At 41.4% G+C, this 23,545-nt stretch overlaps 1 protein-coding gene across 1 annotated transcript in view; it reads left to right on the top strand.

The window, feature by feature from the left end:
• The window catches only part of b3glcta (beta 3-glucosyltransferase a), a 456,351-nt gene that overhangs the window by 339,247 nt on the left and 93,559 nt on the right, over positions 1–23,545 (top strand). The window contains exons 9-10 of the mRNA XM_060943556.1: positions 13,795–13,858; positions 19,086–19,217. Coding sequence (XP_060799539.1) covers positions 13,795–13,858; positions 19,086–19,217 — 196 coding nt within the window. The remainder of the gene's footprint in view (positions 1–13,794; positions 13,859–19,085; positions 19,218–23,545) is intronic.

Genomic DNA, 23,545 nt, shown 5'->3' on the forward strand with positions numbered 1-23,545 from the left:
TTTTAAAGAAAAAAGAAACCTTTATTTGTCACATGCACACTTCAGGTACAGTGAAATTCATCCTCTGCATTTAACCCATCTGAAGCAGTGAACACACACTCAGAACAGTGGGCAGCCACACCAGAGCACCCAGGGAGCAGTCAAGGGGTTAGGTACCTTGCTCAAGGGCACTTCAGCCCAAGGCCGCCCCACGTCAACCTAACTGCATGTCTTTGGATTGTGGGGGAAACCGGAGCACCCGGAAGAAACCCACACAGACACGGGGAGAACATGCAAACTTCACACAGAAAGGCCCTCACCGGCCACTGGGTTCGAACCCGGAACCTTCTTGCTGTGAGGCGACAGCGCTAACCACTACACCACTGTGCCACCTGCTTAATGATGACTCCACTTTAGAACTTTCTCTTCAACAAAGGCGCTTATTATGGGCTGGCCTCACTGCAGCTAAGAAAATGTTGACACTGAGATGGCAGCCACCTCATAACTTGCCATGGCAACAATGGGCCAACTCTTTCCTCGACATTGTCATGATGGAGAGATCAGTGGCCTGGATGCATGCAGCTAGTCAGAAAACAATTAGTGCATGGGATGCAGCTTACACTTTGGTTAAAGAAAGAGTGCAGCATAATTATCCATAATTTACATGATGATTTATATTTGTATGTTATACTTTTACCTGTACATGTTACATGTATTTTTTCCTTTTTTTTTTTTTTTTGGATTGTATTTTGAGATCCGGGATGGGTTGGTTGGGGGGTCGCCATGGGTTGGGGGGGTTATTTGTTTACACTTTGTGTCATGGATATCTTGTGTTGTACATACTCTTGAAGATTCACAATAAAAAACATTTGATTAAAAAAAAATCATTAAACTGAAGCAATGTTGCAAAGAATAGTGGGCCATGTTTCTCCAGAACATTGTGAGAAACTGATAAGTTCCTCCAGCAAACATTTTCTTCAAGTTCTTGTTGCTAAATATAGTTCTACGTGACATATTACTGAATTATAGGGTGTACTTATTATTCCCACCTGGTTTCTGAATGTCGGTTTACTTTTTTGGGGAAAAAAATGACTACATATCGAAATGTTTTGTGGGTTTTTGTGTTTTTGTCGTCACCTGAGGTTTGTTTATATAAGTTGGCGAGGACCACATTAAGTTTTTAGGCCCTGATAAATGAAAACAGATATGAAGAAGGGTGTGTTTTCTTTTCCCCATGATTGTAGTAAGGATGTAGTATGAGTACGCTGCTGCAGGAGGATGTCATCAAGGTATCAAGAACCATTCAAAACCGACCAAACTCTCAATTCCTTTCTTGGAAGATGCCTTCAAACTGCCCCCAGTTACAGGCAACATCTAGGTATCCTTGATTCTGTGCAGCAGCTTCTTCAAGCAGTGGGAATTTTTTTAAATAAGATGGCGGACCGGCGGCACGGTGGTGTAGTGGTTAGCGCTGTCGCCTCACAGCAAGAAGGTCCTGGGTTCGAGCCCCGGGGCCGGCGAGGGCCTTTCTGTGTGGAGTTTGCATGTTCTCCCCGTGTCTGCGTGGGTTTCCTCCGGGTGCTCCGGTTTCCCCCACAGTCCAAAGACATGCAGGTTAGGTTAACTGGCGACTCTAAATTGACCGTAGGTGTGAATGTGAGTGTGAATGGTTGTCTGTGTCTATGTGTCAGCCCTGTGATGACCTGGCGACTTGTCCAGGGTGTACCCCGCCTCTCGCCCGTAGTCAGCTGGGATAGGCTCCAGCTTGCCTGCGACCCTGTAGAAGGATAAAGCGGCTTGAGATAATGAGATGAGATGAGACACAACACTCCGTCAGATCCTGCTTCATCCCAAAGACAGAATACATCCGGACAACAGATGCAACACCATATATGAGATTCCATGCCAATTATGCAATAAAACTTACATTGGGGAGACAGGAAGGAGTTTCAACACAAGAAAAAATGAACATAAGAAAGAGTGCGAAAAGGAGACAGCTACAAGACATCATATTATGGACTGGGGGAATGCCAGAGTCATCCGCACAGAAGATAATAAACATCAGCGCTGGATCAGGGAGGCCATGGAGATCCGTAAGCGAAGTCCGAGGACCATCAACCGAGATGAGGGAGCATACATGCTCTCCCATACCTGGAGTGCCATCTTGCAGGGGACGAACTGACAGTAGAAGGCGTGACCGACCTGTCAATCCAGACAGGAAGGCCACGCCTTCGGAAACATCAGCTGATAAAAGATGCGTCACCAGTAACATCCGGTGACACTCTGAGGAAGACGACAGTTGTATGTTGAAACATGTCAGGTAAACAAACCTAAAAAATTAGATGTCTGATAAAAAAGAAAAAACTAACAATGCCCCATTTTAGTTATAGGCTACAGATAAAAAGCTTGTTCATCGCTCAGCAAGCCCTGCCCACTATCAACAGGGCAAATAACATGAGAGAAGGTTAACATTAGCTAGTTCATCGCTCAGCTAGCAAGCCTCGCTATCAACAGGGCAATGAACATAGCGTGTCACTTCCTTCTCTGGGTGCAGTCTTGCCAAATGCTGATTGAAGTTTGAGGTTGTCCCTGTTGTCTCCTTGATAGTTCTTCTGCATATGGAACACATAGCAGTGCATTTTCCCCACTGCATGAGAAGTCTGTGCAGTGGGGAAAATGCGGACAATCCTAGGGGCGTTCTCTCCAAGCATTTTAGCACCATTAACATTAGTTTGTTCCTCAACATGATGTATGAACAGGTGAATGTGCATTCTCTTGCACAAAATTAGTTTACAAGTTAATGTAGATTTAAATATCTTATGCGGTGGCACAGTGGTGTAGTGGTTAGCGCTGTTGCCTCACAGCAAGAAAGTTTGGGGTTTGAGCCCAGCGGCCGGCGAGAGCCTTTCTGTGTGGAGTTTGCATGTTCTCCCCGTGTCTGCGTGGGTTTCCTCCGGGTGCCCCGGTTTCCCCCACAATCCAAAGACATGCAGGTTAGGCTAATTGGTGGCTCTAAATTGACCGTAGGTGTGAATGTGAATGATTGTTTGTCTTTGTGTCAGCCCTGCGATGATCTGGTGGCTTATCCAGGGTGTACCCCGCCTCTCGCCCATAGTCAGCTGGGATAGGCTCCAGCTTGCCCGCGATCCTGCATAATGGATGGATGGATAAATATCTTATGCCAAATTATTATGGCATGTCACAACAAATAAAGACAAAATCCGACGGCTGTCGACAGCTTTATGAAGAAACATGTCAGTCTGTGGAGAGTTGAAGGTTGTTGTCACTGACAAATAAAATAAATTAATGATCTTTTTAAAAAGGGGTTTATTAATGCCAGCAGAGACAGAATGAGAAAGTGGAAAGCCAAACTGTACTACTGCTCAAAAGGACAAGTACATTAAACTGTCCAGGTTTGTTTATCAGTTTAACCCATCCTCAGTGATTGTAGAGATGTAACATAGACATGCTATATATTGAGCAAAAACAATATAATAAGCCTTTCTGTTGGGGGAAGCCTAATGGTTACCCTTATCAAAAAGAAGTATACTTCACATTCATTTTATAAAGTATACTTAAGTAAAGTTTATTTCCTTAAGTATACTTTTGTGTACCAAGTGTCCTGATATCAATGTACTTACAAGTATACTGTAAAGTAGTCAGGAGAAGCTGTGGAAGGTAGGAGAAGCTGTGGACCTCATTGTGGGTGTGTAAGCCACATGATCCTGACTCCATGATTCCATGAACTTCGCACGTTAACTCTAACTTCGCACGCTAATTCTTCTCTATAAAGAAAGTTATACTTTTTTAACCCTTTTATTATTTTAACTGTGCAAACCGTAAGAAACGGTGCCTCTTCCTGATATCGTTTTCTCCCGTTGTCAGCTGTCAATGCTGGAAGCTAACATCACAAGCCTAACGTTATCTCGTTACCTGGAGTGGTTTACCCCCCCGCACTTAAACCAACAATAATCACTAGCTGTTTCCGTGACTGAGGATCCTGAATTCACGCCGCTACAGTTTGACCAAGAGTCACAACAATGCCTGCTCCTGGACACTGGCTGTTACACGCTGCACTCCTGTTAATGACTTTTAATTTAACATCATTTCACCCAGTCCATAATGATAAAGACTGCCTGTACAAACTTCCTTATGTGTCCTACCGAGTCTGCTCAAGCACTGCATCCTTTCTGCCAGTAGGAGGACGAGTAGTTTATCATAATTTACTAGCCTGTAATCTCCCCTCTTTACTTAGTAAAGTTTTTTTTTTTTTTTGTAAATTTTGATGTTTGTAAATTAATACTCCAACCTAGTTATGATTGTCACAGTTCAAAAGCTGTTAGACAAAAGTATCGTCTTTTAATAATTTTGTTTCTTTTGATGTCAGGTAATGTTAAATCTAATCCTGGGCCTACCCCCCCCCCCCCCCCCCCCCCCCCCCCGGTACTAATTTATCTACTCCGTCTGACTTCAAAGAACAAAATAGTCTCAGTTTACTTAAACTGGACTTAGTTAAAGTTTGGGTGTCCACCTCTGATCCAGATATTTTGGTTTTATCTGAGACATGGTTGAAGAAATCTGTTTTGGATTCTACTATTCAGATAAATGGTTATAACATCTTCCGTAGTGATCGACCAAGCAAGGGCGGTGGCGTTGCCATTTTTGTTAAAACCAGGTTTACTTGCAGGGTAACAAAATCTTTTGCACTACCCAAGCTCTTTGAGTTTTTCTCAATAGATATCTCTTTGTCCACTACATCTCATTTATCTGTCGTAGGCTGTTACAAGGCCCCATCCGCTTCTAAGGAAGCTGTTAATGTACTAGCAGATACATTAGCTGAGTTTCAGGATCATGAAGTTGTGCTTATGGGAGATCTCAACTGGGATTGGCTTTCTGCTCATTCTGAGTCCCTGAAACACTCATGCGTTGAATTAAATCTTACACAGCTTATTCCTTCCCCCACTCATCCAAATTTAAAATATCCAGACAAGTCAACTTTAATAGATCTAATAACGCTCCACTAGTCAGTGAGTAGTCCCACTAGTCACCTAGTCAGTGAGTGTTTTCAAATTACATCAGTGACCATTGCGCAATAGCATGTATTAGGGACACCAGGCTTCCAAAATTCAAGTCCCGTATTCTCATTAAGAGAAATTTCAAAAGGTTTGATGATCAAGTCTTTCTACATGATTTAAATCACTGTGATTTCCCTCAAATAAGTCTTTATTCCTGATGTCAATGCTGCATGGAATTATTTCAGATCACTTTTTATCTGTCACTGATAAGCATGCCCCCTTGACTTGTTACAGGATCAAAGGGCGTGACAACCCCTGGTTTTCCCCTGAGCTGGCCACCCTTATTCACGAGAGAAATGCTGCCTGGGCCCTAGCAAGAAACATAGCCTCTCAATCTGACTGGGTTCACTTCAGACGTCTCAGGAACAAGTGCACATATGCTATCAGGAAATGTAAATCTGACTTTTTCCTTAACTCAGGATCTAGTAATCTGAATAATCCTTTTAAATTCTGGAAAACTATAAAATCCCTGGCACATCCTCTTAGTGACACTACTCTACCACAGCATATAGCTATAGATACTCAGCAAATTTCAAACAAACACACTATTGTTAATTTATTTAATAAGCATTTCATTAAAGCAGGGGATTTATTTGAACAAACCCATCCTGATGATGTTTCCTTATCCTCAGACTACCTCTCTAAATCACCCGCCTCTATTATATGGGACAGGTTTGACTTTGAAGTCATTCCCCTCTCTGCAGTGCTTAAATATCTGAAAGAAATTGATCCCAAGAAATCTCCTGGCCCTGATGGCCTAGATCCTGCCTTATTAAAAATGGCAGCTAACATCATAGCAGAGCCTCTGGCTCACGTATTTAACTTGTCTCTCTCGTCCAATGTCATTCCTGACGTCTGGAAATCTGCCTATGTGTTGCCCCTCTTAACCCTAATCATACCGGGTGGGGTCGTTTCCGACCCCGGACGTCTATTTTTTAGGATAAAAAATTTAATATGCGTTATTTTTTCATGAAATTTCATGAATTTGTCACATTTTTTGCAGGTTACAGGATACGCATCTGGATTCTTTGTGCCCTCGATGCCTGCTTTTTATCGGACCAAAAACCATTGGGGTCGTAAACGACCCCACTCATTTTTCACTATTTAGCCATATAGTACTTGTTTTTTATTCAGTGTATTTTACCCAATTTTGTCTTTTCAGATTGAAATATGGCAGGCAGACCAAGAGTAGTGAGATACTTGAGAAGAGATTCAGAGACTCTTAGAGCAGGACAGTACCACAGATGAGAGTGAACCAAATGAATCTGACTCTGAGGAAGAAGCAGACCACATATCTGAAGCATCAGACAGAGGTAATACTGAGAGTGCCAGTGATAATGATCCAGAGGTTGAACACCATGGAAATCAACAACGCCCTGACGACAGAGAGGCTGAAATAAATCAAGGAAGAGGCCATGGCAGAGGTCGTGGCAGAGGCCATGGCAGAGGTTGTGGCAGGGGGCGTGGGTGAGGCCAGGACAATGGTGCAATTCCCCAAAGCCAAGCCCAGCCCAACAACCCTGCTGTGGACCAAGACCACATAATTGGTAAAGATGGAACTGTTTGGGATAAGGCCCAGCCACTGCAGGGACGAAGGCGAGCCCAGGATATTTTGAGACAGGCCCCTGGAATCACACCAGAAGGAAGATGTACTGATATACTGCAGTCTTTCCAGCTTTTTATCACTTTTAATAGTGATTCAGATTGTCCAAGAGACAAATAGAGAGGGTCGCCGGAAGCCTACTGAGTACAATGCTGTTCATCCTCAGAGTCAGAAAGTAATTTCAGATTTTTGAAAAAAATAGGTTTGGTTGAATCAAATTGGTGTCCTAGATATACATAGAATAGTATAGAATAGTATTTGTGGATCTCTAACAAGATGGTTAATAAAGAATATTGATCTCTTATGAAGCTTTTGTTGTCTACACATAAAAAAATGTAACGATATTTGGCTAAAAATAACTTAGGGTCGTAACCGACCCCACCCAGTATGAATAGGTTGCAAAATATGCCGGTATGATTAGGGTTAAAAGGAGGGGATCCTTCCATTCTTGACAATTACCGCCCTATTTCAAAATTATCTGTGCTTGCTAAGATCTTAGAATCTTTAGTAAATTCTCAGCTTAAGGACTTTCTCCAGAGCCACAATATACTTAGCCCAACACAGTCAGGCTTTAGGGCCCAGTATAGTACCATTACTGCAGCCACTCAGGTACTCAATGACATCATCAATACTCTTGATAAGATGATGAGCTGTGCTGCCCTATTCATTGACTTGTCTAAGGCCTTTGACACAGTTGACCACTGTATTTTACTGAAACGACTACAGGACATTGGCTTGGGTGGAAATGCCAATAACTATTTTACCAACAGATCTCAAATTTTCAAAGTTGATGGGTATAGTTCTGACTCCCTGAGAATTAAAAGAGGTGTCCCACAAGGGTCCATTCTTGGCCCGATCCTCTTTACTATTTATATAAACACCATTTCCTCTGCAGTAGAAAATGGCAAAATTCACCTGTATGCAGATGATACAGTTTTATATTGCATGGCACTGACTTTAGTTCAAGCTTGCAAATCTCTTCAGCAGTGTTTCAATACATTGCAAGCCTCTTTTTCCAGTCTGAGATTAATCTTAAATGCTAACAAAACTAAGGTTATGCATTTTACAAAATCTCGCTTTCTTCCCACCCCCACTTTACTAAACATCTCCACTCTGGAAGGGAAGTGTATTGAGAAAGTCTCGTCTCGTCTTCTTCCGCTTTATCCGGGACCGGGTCGCGGAGGCAGCAGTCTAAGCAGGGAAGCCCAAACTTCCCTTTCCCCAGACACCTCGGCCAGCTCCTCGGGAAGAACACCGAGGCGTTCCCAGGCCAGCCGAGAGACGTTTCCAATGACTTTTACTTATGTCCCCTCTCCCCATCAGATTTCTAATCAATTCAATGTTTTACTTTTCTCTGTTTTTGTTTCTTGTTTGCACTGTCTACTATTTGTAGCTCCTTTTACTTCTTCTGTTTTTGATGTTGTTCTGTATTGTACACTTTTTTTTTTAACAGTATGTGTTTATATTGTCTATATGTACTCCCAGGGCTCCCTTGCAAAAGAGATTTAATATCTCAATGGGATATCACCTGGTAAAATAAAGGACAAATAAAATAAAATAAAAATAAACTAATCTAATACTTCTTGGGACTAAATTGGCCCACTTTTAGTTTATAAAAAGTATACTTTAAGTTCAAGAGAAGTAAACTTTGAGTATAAAACTAGAATTTTTTATTTTGTACTGCAAATATACCACAAATAAACTTGTATACTAATAATTTACGAGTTCTATACTTGTAGTTCACGCTTTAGTTTACAAAAGCATACTTCATAGTATACTGGAAATATACTATTGGTTTACTCATTACACACTTCTAGTCCACTTTTTAGTTTATAAAGGTATACTTTATAGCATATTGGAAATACTATTAGTTACTGGTTATATACATCTAGTCCACTTTTTAGTTTTGACGTATACTGCAATTACCCTTCTAGGTATACTATTAGTTTTCTAGCCCTAACTCTTACCTCATGCACACTACCAGTAGACAACTTAAGTGTTTTGTACCTTAAAGGTCCCATGGCATGGTGGTTTGTTGATGCTTTAAACGGGCTCGTGGAGGCTTCCGGATGTTATATCCGCAGCCTTTCTCGAAATGAACCCTCGGCACGTAAATATAGCCTCCTGGGAGAAAGCCCCATTTCAGCGCTTTTCCCAGTGCGTCGTTTTGCTAATGAGAAGCAGGAGGCAGGGAAGGGTAGAGGGTGGGGGCGGGCCATGGGGGGAGGGGGAGGGGCTTGACCAAGCTGCGCACACACATACTCGCTGCTATCAGCGCCTGTAGCCACGCTGCTAAGACAAAACCCCGTTCTCCCTCGGACTCCTTTCGTAAACTCAACGTGACACAGAGAACAGAGAGTGAGAGTGTTCGGAGTGGTAGTTTACGAATGTATAATACCCTAGGCTTGAACATGCACTCCATAACCAAAGAGGATAGAAGCAGCAACTACAGCAACATATCGCTTATCCAACAGAAGACATGCATTGCGGAGCAATAGTCAAACATAAGCTCATAAGTTACAGTCAATTTCCAGACTAAACTCAGTTTAACAGAGCATGCTGCATGCTCTTTAGTTTTGTAGTGCAGATTACCTGGCTAACTGCAGGAAGTGGTTAGCTGCACAGCTAATGTAGCCATTGCTAGGCTAACGCACCGATTTTAAAACATGGCAAAACGACCAGTTATACACTTACTTGTTCGGTGTTTGTGGCTGATGCGGCAGGGATGCTTGGTACGGACCCAGGCTTCAGTGACAGTTGATGTGCAAAACCTGCCCTGTACTGTCCCAAGTTGTGGAAACATTCCTCAGGAAAATGCTTCCGACAAACATACACCGTCTTAGGTAGACTCGACGGCGTATTATTGAAGTAAATAAAATTAAGCCACTGCGTCTTCAGGGGCTCTCCCGTCGGCAGTAAAAACAGACTCTTTTCTGTGTTGTCACATCCATGTACAGTGCAATTTCCATGTTTCGCTCGCTTAGGTGATGCCATGTTGTTGTGTCCTCTATGGTCTCCTCACTACAACTGGGCAGGGCAATCCATACAGTGGGTGGGAATCCAGAGGGGGGGGCGTGGGGATCATCTCCCTTGCTGACGTAGTAAAGGGAAGAGCTTATCAATGCGCCGTTTTGACGCGCCATTCTCAAATGTTGGGCATAGTTTGGTTTACATATTATGAAATTTCTAGCCACTGGGGTGACTTAAGAAGGTCAGAGGAACTCATTTTAATGTTAAAAAACCTCAGAAAGTGAAAATTTCATGCCATGGGACCTTTAAGGTACAATGAAGTTATAAAGGTAAGAATTCACAAAATAACAACAGATACTCAGGATTAAGAACATATTCATTTTCATTAAAAATCAAAATTTAAAGCAACATTGGATTAAATGCCAAAGTATAAAAACATGGCAATGACAACTGAAATTGACATCCAAGCTCTAAAGAAAAAGACATAAATAAAAAAGATTAATTATCCCACTCAGGAGAAAAAAAAACCTTATATGGAACCACAGACATACCTAAGAGTCAACAATGCTGAAGCACAACTACAGGGCAAGTACACTTAAACATAAGGCACAAATATTTTCATACTTTATTACACTTTTGTTAAGTATATCTTGATCAAAAGTTTAAGTATAAGCTTAATATACTTAGACTTTTCTACATACTTTTCAGTATAAGCCAAGTATACTTATGTATAACTTTATTAAGTATATATCTGATAAGTAAATAAAAAGTAAACTGAAAGCATACTCTCTTATTTTTAGTTTAAAAGGAGTATACTAGAAGCACACTTGAATAAACTTCTTTTTTGTAAGGGTAAAGAAGCAGCTTTAGGAACAAAAGGTCACCGGTTTGATTCCCTGGACGAGCAGGAATGGCTGAATTGCCCTTGAGCAAGGCACCTAACCCCCAACTGCTCTCCAGGCTGCTCTGAATATGTTGTACATCACTCTGGTAAAATGCCATTAATGTCTGCTAAATGTCATGAATGGAATGGAATGTAAAATCCCATTAATGTAAAGTACTGGTTCCATTAGTTAGTGTACTCAGAGATGTATGGCTGACCAGGGTGTTGAGAAAGGCAGCATTTCCAAAAGCATTAAACAGGAAAAGCTTTAGTGGCTGAAAGAACTAAATAATTGGACAGGAGTTGATCTGCATCGAGTGCAAAAAATCTCAAATCATCATGATAGTGAATCTGTCTTGCAGCATTAGTTGATTCTTTCTTGACAGCATAAGATTCCTTCTAGAAAGTGACTGGCTCGCTCTTGGCAATGTTTGATTCCTTTTTGGGAGCATTTTATTCCCTCTTGATCGCATAAGACTCCTTCTAGAAAGCATTTGGTTCTTTCTTGGCAGTATTTTATCCCTTCTAGGGAGCATTTAATTCCTTTAAGAGAGCTTTTGATTCCTTCTTGATAACATTTCATCTTCTAGACAGCACTTGATAGGCACTACATCAAACAGAGGTGTATTCTCACCTCCACCTAGTGTTCCTGGCATAAAATTTGGATTAATTTCAAACCAAATTGTTGAAGATGATGAAATGAATGAATGAATAATCCCAAACATACATCAAACATGTATAAAAGCACAGTGATATCGGTCATGGAACAGGCAGCATATTCTTCTGGATCTAACATTGAAAAGTTGAAGAGAGAAAGGCATCCAACAACTTGTACAACCTTGCGTGAGTAAATTGTAATCAGTGCTACTAAGAGAACCGTTTATCTTGAATTCATTCATTTATCCACTTCCATTCCTCTTTTACTGGTAAGAATCACAGTGACAATAGGCTGAGAAGGTTAACCCAGACTTCTCTATCCCCTGTCACAGATTCGATCTCCTCCTGGGGGATCTCAAGACAATCCCAAGCCAACTGTGAGATATAATGTCTCTAGCAGGTCCAGGGGATCCATCCAGTGAGACGTGTTTCATACCAGATGAATCAAATAAACTTATCAGCTAAATAGCAGTCTGAAAGTGGGTGTGTTATAGCAGGAAAAAGATTAATGTGTTTCACAGATTTGCGAACATCATCTTTAATTAATTGTATGATATCGTGTAAGGTGTTTATTCTGATCAATACTTGCTTTGTGCTGTCCTTTTATTATTATTATTATTATTTTTTGGACATGTCCATCTATCTTCCATCTCAGCAGCCCACACCACTGTTTTCTTATTAGATGCTATCCATGGTGCTGAAACATTGCTGGCTTCTGGTATTCTGGACTTTCATTTATCAATTGTTCATACACACGGCTTTGTGCATAACCTGTACATACACACACATCGACACAGAGAATGTGATTTATCTTGTGCTTTTCTTGTGTGTGAGGATGTGCATGTGTTTACACACACTCCTGATCATGCATGTCCAGAAACCCATAGAAAAGTGTAATGAGAGTGTTTTCACAGTGCAGTTTTAGTTGATTTGTATTCTAGGGGTTTTAACCACTTTCCTGTTTCAAAATTGGAAACATTTCTCAGCCAACTATGAACCTGACATTGATGCATCTTATATGCAGTCATATTGATCAAACTGCAATGTATTACATTTCCATATCTCAAGTCAAAGTCCCTCTCATGCCAGAATCTGGTCTTCTCAGGCGGTCTCCTGTCCCAGTACTAACCAACTCTTTAAGGCACATTGGGTGGCACTGATCTCTGTTTTGATAGACCTTGGCCTCTTGCCTATACAGCTAGGGATACAGTGGGTTGGTCCTCTGGTAACCATGAGAGTTTGACTTCCCCACTCGCATCTGTATTGCAGCATGTCTTGTCAGACGGGAGTAGGTACCATTTTTATGATGGTCTTTGGTATGACCTGACCACGAGTAGAACTCGCAATGTCCCAGTTGTGAGGTGGACACACTAACCACTAGGCCAACTCACGGTCATTTCCAAATATGGTCACAGGAAAAAAGATATTATGTTACTGCAATTTTTCTGGAGTAATAGTCTGCACAGATGTAGCGATACATTTAACAGTTATTCCACAAAATCAAGTCGAACATGAGCTGATAGCTGAGTCAGCTATAAACCATGTATGACGAGATTGAGTGGAATAACTGTTTTGTTCTTTCCACATTCACTGGATTTTGAGAAACAGAGCATTTTTATTTTTATTTTTTTGCAAATTCAGTAAAGAAAAGCTTTGGACAAAACATCCAGCAAAATAATTTCCGCTTAGAATGTAAACAAACAGGTGAAATGACAGTAGCAATTTGCGAAAAATGCTAAAAATAATTCTTGAAAAATAAAAAATTTAAACTATCAAATACCTTTATAGCATGTTTTGTTGCTTTTTTTTTGTATTTTTTTGGTGATTTGTTTTCAAGTAGAGTTTTTATTTCGTCCTCGGTTGGTTCAGCAACATGTGCCGCCATTTTGTTTTTCTCTATTCATGATATATGATAGCTTAGTAGCAGTAGAGTAGCCAATCAGAGCGCACAATTGCTCATATCCAGTGAATGTGGATCGACTAATTTAAAATACATTTTGCATTTAATTATTTTTTAAAAATCACTCATAAAAGTTTTATGTACACTTCTTTAAAAAACTTTTAAATAAGTTGCTGTATTTCATGATCAGGCAAGTTAATATTCTTAGACCTTTTGACATGTCATGTTGTCCATAACAATGAAGTATTACAAGCAAGCTACAGGGCTGTTTATCATAAATGACAATTTCAGAGCTTTTCTTTATGTAAATGAGCGTGGCTGTGCATGAATACATCAATTTTAGAGTATGTGGGGATTTTTCATCGACTGTTGTTTACAGCCATGTGATAAAAGTTCATTTCTTTCTCCATGCTGGTAGATTTTTTTTTTTTAAACAAATTTCGAGCTTGTTCAACAGACACTTTAATAAATGAAAGCCCTGGAGTGTTCTAATTAGTGGTTCCACTCTATATTAAATGCTGGCGGGTTCAGTGTGGAGCGATGAATCACATTTTAACACTGTGCTGAAAGAATAAATGCAAAACTCACAAATTAGAACTGAGCAATAATTATGTCGTTTATGATTATATGAGCTGTTAATTATGTCACAATATGTGGTGTAATTGATTCCCAGCATACACTTAATTAGGTACTTGAAATATTTATTTGCATTAACTTTTTATTTCAGGCTTTCCAATAAATTACAAGAACAGCCTCTGAAATCGGACTTCACCATCGACCTCAAACATGAGGTGAGTGGAGTTGTTTTATTGACTGAATATTCACTCATGCATTTTTGTTAAGATATCGGTCGTGAATTTTATATATTACTGTCTAATTTAAATCTACTCTGCTGACTGCTGATATTCTCTCTGTACTTGAAATCATCCTGCTCTCTCATCGTACATCCTTCCATCCAGGCAGCTGTCCAATTTAAAATAGTCCTGCGGCAGAGTCAAGGACCTTCTCATATCAGCAATGCCATTCTGCCTCTCTTTCAATCTCTCTCTTCATTCACTCGCTCTTTTTACGCATTCCGGGCTGAGTTTGTCTCTTAAATTTGTGGTGGGGGGTTTGTTGTTTTTTTTGTTTTGTTTTGTTTTTTAACTCCTTATCACTGCCAATCTTAAGTCATCTGTCTCTTAAATCACCTTCACAATATCGCTATCTTGGTTTTTTTCTTTCTTTTTTAATTTATTTCTTATCTCTTTGCTGCCAGCTGTTCTTCGAGTGCCTGTGGATGGACTGTGAAAGTTTTTTTGCTTATAAAGGCGCATGAAAACTCCTGAACAGTCTGAAGACGTTTTCAACAGAGGCTTTGCATCATCATGCATAGCAGTGGTAACTGTGCCACCATGACAGGAGGCATGCTTGTCGTGCTTCATTCAGATGAGTTAGTTGTTATTGATTGGTATGGGAAGGTTTTGCTGCATTTTTGGATGTGCTAATCATTCTGAATGAAACAAAGACATCAGGTTTTTTTTATTTACCAAAAGTAATTCATCATCAAGGGGAAAAAAATAGAGAGATTTCTAAACGTAGGAGGGAAAAATGGCTCAGAAACATTCAGCGGACTTGGTGTCGAATGGAGAGGTATAAAACCCGATGGTATGCTCATTTCATTTCCACAAAGGTAAGAAATACAAAAAAGAATAATAATAACAATAATAATAATTTCAGAACCGCAGCGAGGCGCTCATTCTTATCCAGTAAAGTGAACATGAGTGTGAGAGACAAAGTGCAGCGAGGTGCTCAAGCTCATGTTCACTTCATTGTATAAGAATGAGCACCTCGCTGCACTTTGTATGTTTGCGAGCCATTTTTCCCTTCAACGTTGAGAAATTTCTCTTTTTTCCCCCGATGATAAATTAAATAAATTTAAAAAATCTGATGCCTTTGTTTTGTTCAGAATGATTTGCACATCCAAAAATGCAGCAAAACCTTCCCATACCGATCAGTAACAACTAACTCGGCTGAATGAAGCACTACAAGCGTGTCACCTGTCATGGCAGCGTAGTTACCATTGCTATGGGGGTCATGTGACAATGCAAAGCCTCTCGAGTTCCAGACCATAGTGTGAAACCTAGGTGTTAGAAAGAATATCTTTGGATTATACAGCACCCTCTATAATTATTGGCACCCCTTGGAAAGATCAGTAAAAAGGGTTAGCTATCATCCTCATCATCATCTTTCAGCTGCTACCATTAGGGGTCAGCACAGTAGATCATCCAGATCTGCATGTTTGATTTGGCGTAGGTTTTACACTGGATGCCCTTCCTGATGCAACCTATCTATCCCTAATCTATTTGGGCTTGGGTATTTTTCCTAATCTGCATGTCTTTGAACAGTGGGAGGAAACCAGAGCACCCGGAGTAAATCCACACAGACATGCGGAGAACATGCAAACTCTACTCACAAAGGCCACTGTCAGCCATGAGGCTCGAACCTGGAACCTTCTTGCTGTGAGGTGATAGTGCCAACCATTGCACCACCATGCCACCCTCTAAAAAGATAGAAATAATGTTAGAAAAAAAGTTTGAAATAATCCACCTTTTTCCTAACCCTTGGTGGTGTAGTGGTTAGCACTGTCACCTCACAGCACAAAGGCTGTGGCTGACAGGGGCCTTTCTGTGTAGAGTTTGCATGTTCTCCCCATGTCTGCGTGGGTTTTCTCTGGGTGCTACGGTTTCGCCCACAGTCCAAAGATATGCAGGTTAGGCTAACATGGGGCGGCCATGGCCTGAGTTTGGGCTGAAGTGCCCTTGAGCCAGTGTTGTAGTCAAGTCACTAAACCTCAAGTGTTCCCAACTAAACTCCCCAGTGTTCAAGTCGGAGTCAAGTCCAAGTCATTAAAGAAAATTTCAAGCCGAGTCCACTTTTGATCCGAGTCGAGTCCGAGAACAAGACTCCATCTGCACCATTTGACGGCGGCTGCTGCTGCCTTTAATGTGAAATTGTCTCTGCTACTGTGTTGGACTAACGTTCCTGCTCGACTGCCCCATTTTAATTAATAGGCTACAGATAAAAGCTTGTTCATCGCTCAGCAAGCCCCGCCCACTATCAACAGGGCAAATAACATGAGAGAGGGTTAACACTAGCTAGTTCATCGCTCAGCAAGCAAGCCTCGCTATCAACAGAGCAATGAACATAGCGTGTCACTTATTTCTCTGGGTGCAGTCTTACCAGATGACAATTGAAGTTCGAGGTTGTCCCCCGTCGTCTCCCCGATAGTTCTTCTACATATGGAACACATAGCAGTGCATTTTTTTCCCAATGTATGAGAAGTCTGTGTAAGCAAAAGCAGACAATCCTAGGCGCTTCTCTCCAGGCATTTTGGCACCATTAACATTAGTTTGTTCCTGAACATGACGTATGAACAGATGAATGTGCATTCTCTTGCACAAAATTAGTTTGCAAATTAATGTAGATTTAAATATCTTATGCGGTGGCACGGTGATGTAGAGGTTAGCACTGTTGCCTCACAGCTAGAAGGTTCTGGGTTCGAGCCCCGTGGCCGGCGAGGGCCTTTCTGTGTGGAGTTTGCATGTTCTCCCCGTGTCCGTGTGGGTTTCCTCCGGGTGCTCCGGTTTCCCCCACAGTCCAAAGACATGCAGGTTAGGTTAACTGGTGACTCTAAATTGACCGTAGGTGTGAATGTGAGTGTGAATGGTTGTGTCTCTCTGTGTGTCAGCCCTGCGATGATCTGGTGGCTTGTCCAGGGTGTACCCCGCCTCTCGCCCATAGTCAGGGCAAATAACATGAGAGGGAGTTAACACTAGCTAGTTCATTGCTCAGCAAGCAAGCCCCGCTATCAATAGAGCAATGCACATAGCATGTCACTTATTTCTCTGGGTGTGGTCTTGCCAAATGATGATGATTGAAGTTCGAGGTTGTCCCCCGTCGTCTCCTCGATAGTTCTTTTACATATGGAACATGTAGAAGTGCATTTTTTCCCACTGTATAAGCAAACAGACAATCCTAGGGGCGTTCTCTCCAGGCATTTTAGCGCCGTTAACGTTAGTTTGTTCCTGAACATGACGTATGAACAGGTGAATGTGCATTCTCTTGCACAAAATTAGGATAAAAATGAATGTAGATCTAAATATCTTATGCCACATGATTATGGCAGTGTTGTACTGTATGTCCCTGACGTGGGTGGAATACTGAAGCGCAGCAGGCAGGACATGTTAACACAGACTTTATTTTCTACTTCATGCTTAATTTTCAGCTTTACTAATCTCATTCGCTTGCTCTCTCACTCTCTCTCAAACACTCTCTCACACACGCACGCTCTGGTCGGGAGAGATCCCATCTCTTTGCTCTGTCCCTCCTTTTCTATCCTCCGTCATCACTGATTTTGCCACTCACTTTCCCTGGCCCCGCCCTCCATTTGCAAACCGACGCTTGGCCACGCCTCCGCTGCCACAGGCATGTTACAAAAAATAAAGAAAAAAAAATCCAAGTCCTCGTCTTCAATTTACGAGTCTGAATGCAGTTAATGCACGAGTCTGAGTCATCAGCGCTCAAGTCCAAGTCAAGTCGCGAGTCCTTAAAATTAGGGCACGAGTTGGACTCGAGTACTACAAGCCTGCCTTGAGCAAAGGCACCTAACCTAGAACTGCTCCCCAGGCGCTGTAGCATAGCTGCCCACTACTCTGGGTATATGTGTGTGCTCATTGCTCACTTGTGTGTGCATGTCTGTGTTCACTGCTTCAGATGGGTTAAATGCAGAGGTTAAATTTCACCGTGTGCTTAAGTCTGTGCTTGAGCGTACGTGTGACAAATAATGGCTTCTTGGCTTCTTTTTGGCTATGTACGCGTCACGTTACATAACCTCAATTTATGATGTAATCCTCCATGGCTGAGCAGTCTAGAGCGCTGTCCAGGAAAGGAGCCGATTTTGCAATATTGGTTCAAATCCTGGCATTGACGCAAAAGGCTGAGCACAGACCTGCACAGGTCGATAGTTAATGTCGGCACGTCATCTTTCTAGCCTTGAGCTTTAGGATTTGCACATTTCGGTCTTGAATGAATAAATGAATTTGGATTGGAGATTATTTAAGAATTGTACAAGGACAGTAAATGGCTCAGGAAGGGTCTTGGTGAAGGGTTTGAGTCACCTGGGTCGGTCTTTCGAAGCATGTCTAAGTAATTCAATTTGAAGATATTTCTTTGCTCCCCTGAGGCTTTTTTTTTTTTTTTTAGTTGTGAAAGGTAAGAAATCCCTCACTGACTCTCAGATAGCATTGGAATGTGGAGCTTTTTGTCTGAAGGGCTCAAAGTTCTCCCACACTGAAAAAAAAAACCATCGAATTTACTTTCTTCAAAAGCACACCTTGGTTCCACATGATTGAATTGAGTTATATTAACATGATTTATTCATGTGTTTTCAATGCCCTGAAAGAGATTGTACTCTGAGCTCAGGATCAAGCCTTGGTCACTGGTGTTATGAAGCAGTGATGTTATCCACTTTTGTCATTCAATCCACAACACCACCAAGCTGATGCAAGGCCCTTAATCCACTCTGTCTGACCCCAGCTTCTTCTCTCAGACTGTTAGTCTAGACTGCTGTATGAATGTTCATCCAAAATAGGAGTGTTTTAAGCATTACAGATTCAGTCGGGGAGAAAAAAAGTCACAAATTGACCAGAAAAATGTGTTGTTCCAAAGAGTGCTAACGTCATTAAAGTACAGGGCCATTTTTTTTCCCCAATGTTGTCTTTTTTTTTAATGTGAAGATGAGGTAATTGGAATGAAGTAATTTGGCGTGAAATGATAATGATGAAATACTGACTGAATTATATTTTTGTTGAAAGCTGAAACCTATGAGGAAAAGAAATAAAAATGCGCACACGTCCAAGAGAGTCGGGGTCTAATATATAAACACTGATGGTATTAGTCACTCAATAGTCACTGTGCTGTGTTTATAAGCGAGTCATTGGTGGAAAGTGAAAATGTAAATGTGTGTTGATGTTCTAGGTGGCGCTGTATATCTGGGATGAAGGTACAGGGCCTCGTCTGACAGCTGTTCCTGAGCTGTGTACGTTGCCAGAGCATTCAGCTCAAGCCCAGCGCTGTGCCACTACTGTTAACACACACTCACCGCTGTGTGTAGGTAAACACAACATCTGGCGAGCACACTCAGTACTTGCACTCAACTTTCACTCTTCGTCAGTGAATCATTGTCCTGGTATTTATACACAGCAGCTCAGTGCGAGAACATTCATGTACAATTGCACAACCGACAGCATCATCGCAGGCGTGTAATGTCTCCTGTACAAAATAAATAAATAAATACACTTCTGGCGAAGTGACATCACAGAGAAAGGTTGAGGGGGGGAATAATAATAATAATAATAATGTATTGAGCGTAAAACTCTAAAAACATTGTAATATTTAATGGTAATCAGATTAAATGGTAAATGTACGCTATTCACATTTGTGTAACACTTTCCAAGGCAATCTTTCACTTCCTCCCAGGAGGTTATGAAATTCTCCTCTTTCATTTAACTTTGCTTAATTTGAAACATGTGACATGGCACTACAAGGACACCAGAGATAGAAAGTCCTGGATTAATCCTGTACAAATACTGAAATATAGACAGATTTTAACAATAATGCAGCTTTTATATATAAAAAAAAATTCATTTTTATTTATTTATTTAGGCGGCACGGTGGTGTAGTGGTTAGCACTGTCGCCTCACAGCAAGAAGGTCCGGGTTCGAGCCCCGGGGCCGGCGAGGGCCTTTCTGTGCAGAGTTTGCATGTTCTCCCCGTGTATGCGTGGGTTTCCTCCGGGTGCTCCGGTTTCCCCCACAGTCCAAAGACATGCAGGTTAGGTTAACTGGTGTGACTAAATTGACTGTAGGTGTGAATGTGAGTGTGAATGGTTGTCTGTGTCTATGTGCAGCCCTGTGATGACCTGGCGACTTGTCCAGGGTGTACCCCGCCTTTCGCCCGTAGTCAGCTGGGATAGGCTCCAGCTTGCCTGCGACCCTGTAGAACAGGATAAAGCGGCTAGAGATAATGAGATGAGATGAGATTTATTTATTTATTTATTCTGTCCACATTCACTGGATATGAGCGATCGTGCGCTCTGATTGGCTACTCTACTACTTGGATATCAGCTCATACCGTGAGTAAAAAAAAAACAAAATGGCAGAGCACATCAAGTCAGATATATCACTTTGTTGTTAAATAAAAGAATATCGTTTTTTGTTTTGTTTTTCTCCCCCAATATCTCCTGTTCCACACTCCAGTCCAGTCGGTGGCAGGAATGAACCTTGGTTGGTTTGCCGACCGCCAAAAAAAAGAAGAAAAGATGATGGCGGAGCATGTTACTGAACCAACCGAGGATGAAATATAAACTCTACTCAAAAACAAACCCCCCCAAAATATAAAAAAGCAACAAAATATGGAATGAAAGTATTTGATGGTAAGAATGTATCTTTTTTTTATTTTTCAAGAATTATTATTATTATGGCATTTTTCACAAATTGCTACTGTCATTTCACCGGTTTGTTTACATTCTAAGCAGGAATTATTTTGTCGGATGTTTTGTACAAAGTTTTTATTTATCTAATTTGCAAAAAAAATAAAATTGATCTGTTTCTCAAAATTCAGTGAATGAGGATAGAGTAAAACAGTTATTCCACTCAATTTTGTTGTATATGGCGTATAGACAACTGGGTGCTATGCGCCTCGTCAGCTATCAGCTCATGTACGACTCGATTTCATGGAATAACTGTTAAATATAGATTATTTTATAGTCTTTTTTATTTTATTATTTTATGGAAATGTGCTTATTCGTACTAAATAATGTTTCTAAGACAATTCATGAACAAGTGCTTTCTTACTATTTTGAAAAGAGATCTAGTTCACAGCACTGTTTTTTGAACAAAACACAGTAAACAAAATTGGTAACCAAAATACTACAAGCCCTGATGCTGCTCACAGCTTGGTGATGCTTGCAGGAGATGAGGCGAGTATAATTGATAACATGTATATATGCTAGGGTGGCACAGCGGTGTAGTGGTTAGCACTGTCGCTTCACACCAAGAAGGTCCTGGGTTCGAGCCCAGTGGCTGACGGGGGCCTTTCTGTGTGGAGTTTGCATGTTCTCCCCGTGTCTGCATGGGTTTCCTCCAGTTTCCCCCACAGTCCAAAGACATGCAGGTTAGGCTAATTGGTAGCTCTAAATTGACCATAGGTACGAATGTGAGTGTGAATGGTTGTTTGTCTCTATGTGTCAGTCCTGTGATGATCTGGCGACTTGTCCAGGGTGTACCCCGCCTCTCGCCCATAGTCAGCTGGGATAGGCTCCAGCTTGGATAAGCAGTTACGGATAATGGACGGATGGATATTTTATGGGAACCATGTTATCCAGTCCTACCTGTTCATGGTTGGGCGGCCAGCAACTAAACTGGCTCACCCTACCTGTTTTGTTTTGCAGTTAGTGTAGCCGGGAGGGTAGACTCCCCACAGAACTAAAAATAATATCTGCAAAGGGTGGATGAGCTCCTTGTGAGCCAATAGCCATCTACCAGATCGCAACTTTCCAGCTCCTCCATCGTCTCACCTCACATCTTGCCACGAAACCAAAGTGCCGGAGCAGCCAAGTGCCCTCGGACTGTGCACCCGGGACCGTATAACTTTTGCACACACTGTCTTCTGAATGAAATGCTCACTTATTTGGCCATGGATTTGGAATGAGAAGCGTTGGTGCTCCTAAGAAAATATACAATGATGCTCTGAAAGAATCTTTCAAGAGTGTGGGATTGTTGACTGGGCTACAGCACCAACTGATGGACTGCTCTGGAGGAGCATGGTCTGCAGTGGAGTTAAGACCTTTTGAAACCAATAGATGGAAAGTGGAGGACGAGAGACACAAGATGAAAAGATGCTCAAGCCCTAAAACTGGCACAACCTCCTGGGCAGATGCCTGAGTAGTCTTTCAGAGACCGCCATGCTCATGTCGAGCGGCAGTGGTGGTGATGATGATAATTGTATTATTAAACTCTGGAGACACCACTGTACCACTGCAACCAGATATTATTGTAATATTAAATCGCAAAGGTTTTATAGATTCAGATTATTATTTGTCATATTTCCCTTTGAAACAGTCTAAACAGCATCCGGAAATGGTATTTTCTTACATGTTTAATTTTGATGAACTGTTTCATATGTACTTTATTGCACCACTATTATCTCATCTCATCTCATTATCTGTAGCCGCTTTATCCTGTTCTACAGGGTCGCAGGCAAGTTGGAGCCTATCCCAGCTGACTATGGGCGAAAGGCGGGGTACACCCTGGACAAGTCGCCAGGTCATCACAGGGCCGACACATAGACACAGACAACCATTCACACTCACATTCACACCTACGGTCAATTTAGAGTCACCAGTTAACCTAACCTGCATGTCTTTGGACTGTGGGGGAAACCGGAGCACCCAGAGAAAACCCACGCGGACGCGGGGAGAACATGCAAACACCACACAGAAAGGCCCTCGCCGGCCACGCGGCTCAAACCCAGACCTTCTTGCTGTGAGGCGACAGCGTTAACCACTACACCACCGTGCCGCCCGCACCACTATTATGTTCACCTCAATATGACATAAAACCAGGAGAAATAACTAAGCAATAATATATTGGGGGAAATGCTGTTATAGATAAGTAAATAAATAAATAATCAGTGCCTGGGCGGTGTGATGCAAGCCAGCGCAAAGTGGAGTCATTTTATCACCCAGAAGTTGATTGTTTTCCAGCAACAGCATGAAATGAAATGTATTATTCCTCTTATACCACTTTTTTTTTAAATTGAATAACACATCATGCTTTTTATCTGTTTCTACTTCAATTTTCTTTCTTTTCTGTTCTCTTCTTGGCACCAGTGTTGTGCCAAGATTGATTGAGGAGAAATTTAAACAGTAGATTGGAACATCATTCCTCCAAAACCACAATGCAGCATACAAGGGGCTTTTCGGGGTTACATAATGTATAAACAGATCCATGGGTATAAGATGGGAACAAATGCAGCTCAGGATGATAAATACACACAGCTGAATGGTGAAATGTGCAGTACACAGAGCAGCATCGGAAACTGATTATGCAAAGCAGAATAAACTGATGATTTAAAATGGATTGCAGTTGTAAACCATTCACTGCAGCGACAGATGAGCTCAGTGAGAATGTATGCAGTCTATCAAATAAATACACAAGTGGTTCATGGCAAAGTTTCTCCTTTCTCCATCATCCACTGTTATAAAAACGTTTTGCTTTTTTTCAGTGTATAATGTTGCGCAAGTTCGACAGTTATCAACATTTTGTGAAACGTCTGTGTAATTTCCTTCTAAGTGCAGCTGGCGCTGAATATTTTTCACAATATCCATGTACAGTTTCATGGTTTTTGGCTTTGAATGTATAAATATTTTGAGGAAA

This window comes from Neoarius graeffei, chromosome 17, assembly GCF_027579695.1.
Source record: "Neoarius graeffei isolate fNeoGra1 chromosome 17, fNeoGra1.pri, whole genome shotgun sequence".
NCBI classification, from domain to species: Eukaryota; Metazoa; Chordata; class Actinopteri; order Siluriformes; family Ariidae; genus Neoarius; species Neoarius graeffei.